A 9,275-nucleotide genomic window follows, 5' to 3' on the forward strand; every position below is an offset into this window, starting at 1 on the left:
CCAAAAAAAATTAAGTTTATTTTTAAAAAATATTTTCAATTTCAATTCAAAAATTATTTTCTACATATTTTCTCAAAAATAATTTTCATTCATAAATCAAACACTAAAAAATCTTTTACGGAAAATATTTTCTACTCATCAACCAAACATGAGAAAATAAGTCAAAAATCTACTTGTTTTCCACGAAAACATTTTCTAGGAAAACATTTTACATGAAAAATATTTTCCTTCATACCAAACACACCCAAAAACTCCATGTACTTTTCAACATTTTGAAAAATCAAACAAAACCAATTTGGAGAATATTCAACAAGAAACTCAGCACGTAACTGAAAATTGTGTTGCAATTACGTATCCATAATTTTATTTTGAGGAATATTAATAGGTGCAATCACAGTCCGGAAAATTTCTTTATTAACTTGGTCAAATAAGCGGGTTGGATTGAAATTGAAAATATTAAAATGGGTTGAAATAGAAATTGAGTTGGATTCTGACCCGCCCAAGTTTACTTTGTGCTCGATTGGGTTGGGCTCAAATAAGCTTAAAAACGGGTTGGATCTTGATCCGCCAATTTGACCCGCTCAATCTCAATAATTTTAATCTATTATTATTTAAGTTTTATAGCCACAATTTTTGAATTTTAACTCAAGAAAATTTGAAAAAAAAAGTTACAAATGGTATATAAATTCTAAAAGATATAAATAGATAGTAATTCATACTTTCAATATAGGAACATATATTACAATTTATATCAATGCAAATAAAGAATTTTAAAACGGGTTGAAATTAGAGATTAAATTGAGCTCAATTGAGGATTCTCTTAAAATGGGTTAGGACTTGAATGGGTTGAGATTGAACCCAATTTTAATTATCTTGAACCCAACCCTTAAAATTCTGGACGGATTACCTATAATTGGGTTCATTTTTGACACCTCTAGGTGCAATCACAGTCGGGAAAATTTCTTTATTAACTTGGTCAATGAGGTTTCCTGGAAACTTAAAAGCTCTTAATAGCATTTCACATGCTATTATTCAACCCGTTTGACACAATTACATCAAGCCAATGAAATATTCAAGCAACATATACAGTGTCACGAGGAAATGATCTCTTCTGACCACTTACAAATTGAATAGAAAAAAAAATGACTTTTGCAGATCTTTTAGATAGATATAAAAATGAAGGATCTCTTATAAAATAGGTCACTGATGCAAAACGAGAATTCATACTATCAGTAACTATTCTCATTCATTCCGAAGAGAATTCACTACCTGAACTTATACACAAGTCTTTTGATACACTTGCCTTTTCCCTTTTATAAAAAAAAAAATGAGTTAGACATAACTAGGAGAATTGCCACTTCAAAAAACTTCATCAGCTCTTCAATATCTCCAAATTACTGCATAACTTACTGATATACTCTCTCATGTACAGCTAGGTTACCGATACTTGTTCCTGCAATGTATCCCCCTGTCCAAGCATTCTGCAAGTTGGCCAAGTGCTAAACAATCAGATGAAAAAAGTAGCCAGCTGAAATCCCAATATATATATAAAGAGAAGGAATAGAAAACGAAAATAGGAAACAAGACACATGGGTAAAGTAGGTTTAGTTCAGACAGTGAATATGTGTTTTAGGAGCAAGACAGCATATCATCTGTAAGAACAGCGATATCAGCTTTATCAGTGTCTGGTTTCACATTTGCTAGAATATCAATCACAAATCCATCGGGACGCATGTTTGATATGTAGAGGGGTTCAACACTAAAGATAATCTCGTTGAACAAAGACGTTTACAATAAATAAAATCGGTCATACATCAAAAATTAAATTTATAATATAGAATTGCTGTATCAAAACTTTGCTAAATGAAATTGCAAAATAGTTCGATAAAGAATCTTAGAGAAAGGTAATATCGTGTAGGGTAATCATTAGTAAATTACATGATATAACATCAAATATCAAAATAAGTCATTTTTAGCAGAAAACAACTATCCAACCAATTATTTATAAGTACCCTAATAGGTCAAATTAATGTCAGTACAACTTCCTTCTAATACAACATATTTAGTCTGTTATTTTCCTAAGAGATTTAACTTAAGGTAGTCTATCATGTCTTTTTGACAAGGAAAAATCTATATCATGTTCTTTTCTTTTTCTTTTTTTTATTGTTAAAGGCTACCCATTGAAACTCAAGCAACAATAAAGTGTTGTAAAGGAATATACAAAGGGAGCAGATCATCACTGCTGTAAGCGTAAAGAGTCCAAGAAAAATCTTCATGTTTTATGTCTAGTAGGACTAAACATCATGGGAAAACTGGAATTACAGAAATATAAAAACCCAATTTTTTTTTATATTAAGTTAATAAAGAAAACTTAAAACAAATTTCTTAAGACAATGACGACGACGACCACTTTGAAAGTACAAAGTCTCTACAAAATGGCATTTCCAGTCTACTGTTTATAAGAAGATGCGGAAAAGATGAGCACCAATATAGTTGTTTAAAGTAGGTGGACCATGACTTTACTTTACAAGGATTCCTACTGTATTTATCTAAAAATAAACCAACTACAGCACACTTTCACTATCCAGTATCCACCAACTACATCAACAATATGATTTGTTTTTGGTGCGTGGTGGAATTGATATTCCTCAATCCTAAGATAGTTGTAATAGGCTATATGAACCCTCACTTTTTCTCTTTTCATTTGGACCCACTGCATTCCAATTTTATTTGCTACCTACACTTCTTCAGTTTCTGAATGATACACCAAATAGTAATATGATTATAAGATAAAGGTTTTGGCTGAACAGATTGTTTACACAAAAAAAAAATTGCCTTCTCTTTGTAGTATACCCATCAGACTTATAGATACATATATATATATATATATATATATATGTATGCATATGTAATAAGTATATAATAAAGAGAACATGACGCTTTTCTTGTTAATTCTACCCTGTGGATTCAGATCAAGCTCATATTACCTGAAAATTGAAGCCACCAGTAATACCATCAACATTGACTACCTACAGGATTTTCAAAGAATCAGAAACAAATATGGAAAGCCGTAAACTGTGTCCTACATTTGCACCTGAAGCAAGAGAAGTAAACCACAGGCATTAGTTAGACAACCTCTCCAGCAAAGTAGAGATGCGGATGGATCCTGCTCCCCATCATATCAAGGTAGATCTGTTTGAAGAAATAGAAAGATTGCAACTCTCAGAAATTAATTTAGCTAAATTGAAAGGGTCTTCACATTGGCGCATTGGAAGGCATATATAGACAGGAAGAAAAGAAAAGGGAGCACCTCTGAAAGTGGAACACCTCCGGCTGTGACAAACTCATCCTTAAACTGGCCCTTCATTACCCCAAAAAGAATGCAACAGAAAGTTTCTTTTCAATCAAAGTAATGACATCAAAAGCAGAAATGAGTCTGAGAAATGGGAAGAGACATGATACCTTTCCCTTCACGCTAAATGCACAATCTTTTAACAAAGCAGCGACAGAAATTAACAAATTATTGGAAATGGAGGACCACAGCATGTCTCCACATATGCCCTGCATTAATCGAAAAGGAAATTTAAAAAAATAGAAGTGGACATCAAACATTCTGAGAAGATATTTTTATGTAGAAGCCCAAAAATATCCTTGCAACTGAAGTAAACATTTTTACCTCACGATCTAATATATACTTCCAAAATCTTTTCACAACCGCAAGTTCAGAAGGATAAGAATTCAGCACCTTCTGCCTCTGCATTGAAGAGAACAATAAGGAAAGTGGTGAAGTGAGATCCTATACAAATCAGAAATCATATGCTTTCTTGTCATGATGAGATATTATTTTGCAGGAGACAACTATCAATAGTTTCAGAACCTTTTTCTTTTGATAAGATTGATCAATAGTTAAAGAACCCTAAGCATGAGTACATCTCATACAATCTGTTTATGTGGTTCAATAAATTAGTAGAACTATCTATTGCTGCTCAAATATCTTATATGGACCATGGAAAATATCTTATATGAGTGTGTGTGAGTACTGGGTAGAGATATATACACCTTTTTTTGCTATGTATTTCACAGGAACCCATAACCGCTCACATCACATGTACTTCAAAACAAATGAAGGATCCATGGATACAGTTGCTCAATCTACAATGCAAATGTTTAATGTAATTTCAAGTATTAGTTCCTGTATCTTTCTTTCCTTTCTGTTTTTTTGATAAAAGTAGTTCTCTTCTCATGGAGGACAGCTTTCTGTTCTCTTCCAGACATTTCCCATATTTGACAAAACTGTTTATATGGAATCAAAGCCTTTAGCTTCAATTCAGGTCATCGAATGTATTACCAAAAATTGACTCTTGTGACGAGTGAGTGCAGACTTTAGATCTTCAATAGGGAGGTCAGGAGTAAAATCCACGCAAAGCGTACCTGGATGTGTTTGCAACTAAATTTAGCAAGAGAAAAGGTTGTGGTAAAGAGAAAATGACAAAAACAGAAGAAGGAAAACATTTTTTACCCTTATAGTTTGAACTGGATAGATAACGTGCCCCCCAAGCAGATAGCCTAAGAACCACAGGCCCACTGAGTCCCCAGTGGGTTACAAGCATGGGTCCTACCTAAAAGATAGTATTATTGTTCTGCAGTACAAATATACTATCCAAGAAATGCAACCAATCAGAAGTGCATACCTGAGTAAGCTGTGGTATTTTCTTCTGGATGCCTTCCAACTGTAATTTTGCTTTTACTTTTGGGAATGTTACCTATGGATGACAAGCAAAATGGTTACTGTCAGTCATAGGCATGAATATATTCACGTACTCAAAGGTGTGATAAGTATGTCACAACTGTTTTAATAATCAACACAAAATTGCAAATGATGTTTGTAATATATACTCCCTATGTTTCAATCTGTTTGTGTTACTTTCCTTTTTAGGCTGTTTCAGAAAGAAGCCTCTTTCCTAATTTGGCAACTCTTGAATTTCAACATCCCACATGGCAGGTTTAAAACATTTTGGTACATTATACATATATTTAGTTTAAGACCTCAAGATTCAAAAGACTTCTTTACTTTTTTAAACTCGGTGTCAAGTTAAACTAAGACAAACAAATTGAAAAGGATGGAGTATAATATGGTGTTCACTTTAATATAAATTTCAAGCAAAACAAAATAAAAATGAACCAGTTAAAATATACATAAGTTAAAGGAAACTCTGTTAAGGAATAAATCAAAGATCACTATGTCATTAGACGAAAAGGTACGATCAGTGCACATTGTCCCAGAATATATATAACACCAAAGCATCACCTAAAATTTAATAAAGGTGATTTTACAGGGGAGACAAAACTCATGTTTTTATATAGCAATCGCACATATTCCGGAGAAGAACTAGCTCAGTACTTAAAGAACATAGAAATTTGAAGCATGCAAGGTAGCACTGGTAGAAGTCAAAAGGAACTAGTGTCTCATAAGACATATTAAATGCTAGAATAGAGGAAAGAATCAATTCTCAGTGCAGATAGTTGACTGACAATCAGAGGTAGGTCATCCTTAATACTACTATTTGAAAACCAATAGTATCTGAATCCAAAAAAATTATTAAAAAAATACTTACGAGACATATAAATCATCTCCCCGAGTATATTCATGATTCAGGAAAGAAGGAACTATTGACAACACATAATTAACAAGCTATATCTTCATTGATGTGATATAAAACATAAGGAGTAGCAGCCAAACACCTCAAAGACTGATTTCACTCAATTGGCTGCAAATGGTAAAGAAACCTACACCAGACAGTTCTGCTAACTTCAAGTCATCAATCTTGAAAGTGAACAGGCTTGGAACCGGTTCCAAAATTGAATGACCAAGTTGAGTGGCAAGATTATAACCCTGAACAGGAAAAGATGGAAATGAAGGGAAGGAATAGATGCAAAAAGTGCTACTAACTCATTACCAAACTGACCTGCTTACTACTCCCACTAGCAATAAGTAGATAATCAGCTTCAACATGTTCCACATAATCAAGGCTACGTTTCTCAAGCTTAATGGCAAACTTTCCATCAGCAGTGGAAGAAGCACTAGTAACAACTTTTCCAGTCTGCAACAAGACTAAATAAGGAACTGGCATATCAGCATTTTGATAGGGAAAAGGGAAATGGAATACCTCACAAATTACAAATACGTAATCTAACTGCTCAAGATTCATAGCTAAGGATGCGCAAGCCTAAACATTCTGAGATCTTCTGGTCTGAACATTCTCTCCTTTTTCTTTTCTTTTTTTGAGAAATGAAAGAAATTTTAAATTTGATCCTTTTGCTTAGCATGAGGGTATTTGGATTCATGGTACAGCACAACGAGACAGATATTTAATATTTTAACTCGCCAGTGTAGATGATAGAGCAATTTAAGTTTAATGTCAAAGAAATATAGAAGGCTGATAGTGCAGAGCTGTTCAGAACCTCAGATTAGGAGCATACTTCCTTCACAATATTCAGCGATCTGCTTTTGGGTATAGCCCATGAAATATGTCATCCGTAAGTTGCACATTTTGGTTGATATAACTTGTTTATCATCACAAGTATGAAGTAAACTACACAGAAAATGCATAAAAATGCACGAGACTTTCAAAATATTGCTATTTTAGTTTAAGGCAGAACTTTTCCATGTCAAACTGGTGATTGAAACAGAATAGATACACTTGAGGATAATTGAGAAAACTTCAACTAAAGAAGGTAACATACTATAAGTATGCACCGGGTGCATGGAGTCTTAACATGGACCTTAACTTCATGATTGTTCAACATCTAACCTTGGTCTATAGTAGTTTTAACCCTGAAACAATTTCATACACATCTTGGCACTGAATGCTTTAGGCAGAATGATTACAAAGGGTAGACTGTTGGGTTAATAGTTTTGCAGAGTAAATATAGATGAGCATCATGTTTCCGAATAGTTTCTTTGTTTAAATAGCCAAGTTTAACGTAGTCATTTAGCATCATGATTATTCAACATCTAGCCTTGATCTATAGTAGTTCTAACCCTGAAACAATTTCATAAACATCTTGGTAGTGGATGCTTTAAGTAGAATGATTACAAAGGGTATAGTGTATCCCTAACCTCACAAGGTAGGGGTAAGGTCAGCGTACACTCTATCCTCCCCCGACCCCACCTTGTGGGATTATATTGGGTATGTTGTTGTTTGATTACAAAGGGGATAATATTGGGCTAATAATTTTATAGTTTGAATAGAGATGAGGTTCATCTTTCCTTATTCCAATTTGTTTAACTTGTCACTCTATCTCCGGTCTCCCATATTTTACAATAAGAAAGAAAATTGAAGGATCACATGTCTCAAATTCCAAGATGTTCTTGGCATATACTTGGCTTCAAGTTGACCGGTAAATTCTGTATAAGCAAGTGTCAGTGTACGTGTAGATAAGTGTATGCAAACACACACGAGCTAACAGAAAACTTTTGCTTTCAGGGAAGTGTGACCTTACAAGAGTAGAAAGTCCAAAGCTATTCAAACAGACAATTTAGATAATAGATATAGGCACCCTTGCCCCTGGAGAACTTCTAAGGATATGAATGTACAAGGAGTATAATGTGAATAGAAGTAAAAGCTTATGCAACCATACATGCTCCCAAATAACTATGACAAAATATAAAATAAAATTGTGATAGAATAGTTTATCTACCTCCACTCCTCTTTGCCTCAGACATGAGACAATCAATTATAGTAGATGAACTATCACTGGCGGGAAAGACCCTTCCGTCTTCCTCTATCTGAGGCAAAATCAGCAGAACTACACGTTAACATCAACAAGAAGAAAAGAAACATAAAAAAGGTAGTCTCGGAGATTACTTTTAACACAACACCATGATCAGAGAACCAGGACATTGTATCCATTGGACCATGAGTATGGAAAAAGGAGCCTTTAAATTCCTTATGACCCCTTGGATACTGTTCAGCCAAAATCTGCAAAAGAGTTTGGTTTCGGTTGAGCTTGACTTATATGCTGCTAAAACACCACATATCTGAAGTTGAAAATGATACTCGACTATGAGCACCTTTTAGGAAAGAAAAAAAGAAAAGAACACAAACATACTTGTACTCTTGGCTCAGTTATTTAAGTTGATTTTATAACTCTAATAAACTATAGCCTACAGACAAACATCCTACTCAATCAGTATAAAGGAATGCAAAATCTGGACTGAGGGAGTTGAGACATCAAACAAAAAAAATTCTATTTTAACTCAATTATTTATTTGTATCTTCGATTTTTCATGTGCAAACCTAGGCTAAAAGGTACTTATCTTCAAATCCCTAAGGTATAATTTGCAGTATTTTCTGAATTCCAAGAACTACAGATAAATAAAAGTCACTCTTCCAGAAGTGTCATAATCTAAGAACATCAAGCTTTGGGCACCAATTCTACAACTTACTAAGCATAGAACATATCTTTAAATTGCAAAGAGAATTTTACCTTGTTGTCAGGACAATGCCCATTAGTCACATTGCAGCGACCTCCTCCAGAAATTTTGACCTACCAAAACAAAAGAACAAAACTTTCCACATTACAAACACAAAATTAATATTCTCCACTTTGAGAATATTGTATCAATTACCTTTGACAAAGGTCTCGCTTTTTCAATAACAACAACTTTAAGATTCGGAGCGAGAGTCTTAGCCCTTATAGCACCGTAAATTCCAGCTGCTCCGCCCCCTACTACTAACAAAAGCTCTTCACCTGACTACTTTACCAAAAACACATATATTACCAAAAATTGCAGAAAAATAGTTAAATTCTCTGTACATTAATTTCAATATTACCTTTGGAGTAGCTAAGGAGAGAGTAGTTGCACTGAATTTTCTTCTTCCATGGCTAGGGATTGAGCATGGATAGTTTCCTTTGAAAGTTGACGTTTGAGAGGCAAATCCAAAACGAAAAATGAATCGCTGCGGTAGCAAATTCATTGAATGAAAGAATTCAAACATTCATCAGTTCGAATTTTAGGAACGTTTTGTGGAATGCAAACTGATAAAGAAAGTTTTTTTAGTTTTTTTTTTTCGTATTTTAACTAGTGATATTTTTGCATATAAAAAAAAAATTAATGCTAAATTGTTTTGAAATTCTACTATATTATAAAAGAGAATTTAGGGCCAAGTATAATATTATATATTATACTTGTGGGACTTTTAAAATTCTATTTTATATCCAAGTATAATATAAAATAATATAGAATATGTATATATATATATATATATATA

General features: G+C 33.5%; 1 protein-coding gene across 2 annotated transcripts; it reads right to left on the reverse strand.

Moving 5' to 3' along the window:
* Positions 1 to 1,168: 1,168 nt before the first annotated feature.
* Positions 1,169 to 9,066, reverse strand: LOC102580439 (uncharacterized protein YtfP). 2 transcript variants are annotated; one of them, XM_006357063.2, is made up of 17 exons: positions 8,838 to 9,066; positions 8,633 to 8,758; positions 8,491 to 8,550; positions 7,869 to 7,982; positions 7,702 to 7,789; positions 5,967 to 6,112; positions 5,792 to 5,893; positions 4,692 to 4,763; positions 4,520 to 4,619; positions 4,349 to 4,431; positions 3,677 to 3,754; positions 3,463 to 3,561; positions 3,311 to 3,361; positions 3,136 to 3,192; positions 2,988 to 3,029; positions 1,411 to 1,481; positions 1,169 to 1,310 (listed from the first exon to the last, which is right to left on the reverse strand). In XM_006357063.2, the coding sequence occupies exons 1-17, from the start codon at positions 9,000 to 9,002 to the stop codon at positions 1,247 to 1,249; spliced, it is 1,518 nt and encodes a 505-aa protein (XP_006357125.1). In that variant the 5' UTR covers positions 9,003 to 9,066; the 3' UTR covers positions 1,169 to 1,246. The 2 variants fall into 2 exon arrangements, with proteins under 2 accessions (XP_006357125.1, XP_015168789.1); XM_015313303.1 differs by lacking the exon at positions 5,792 to 5,893.
* Positions 9,067 to 9,275: the final 209 nt, after the last annotated feature.

This window comes from Solanum tuberosum, unplaced genomic scaffold (genome assembly GCF_000226075.1).
Source record: "Solanum tuberosum cultivar DM 1-3 516 R44 unplaced genomic scaffold, SolTub_3.0 scf00241, whole genome shotgun sequence".
Lineage (NCBI taxonomy): Eukaryota > Viridiplantae > Streptophyta > Magnoliopsida > Solanales > Solanaceae > Solanum > Solanum tuberosum.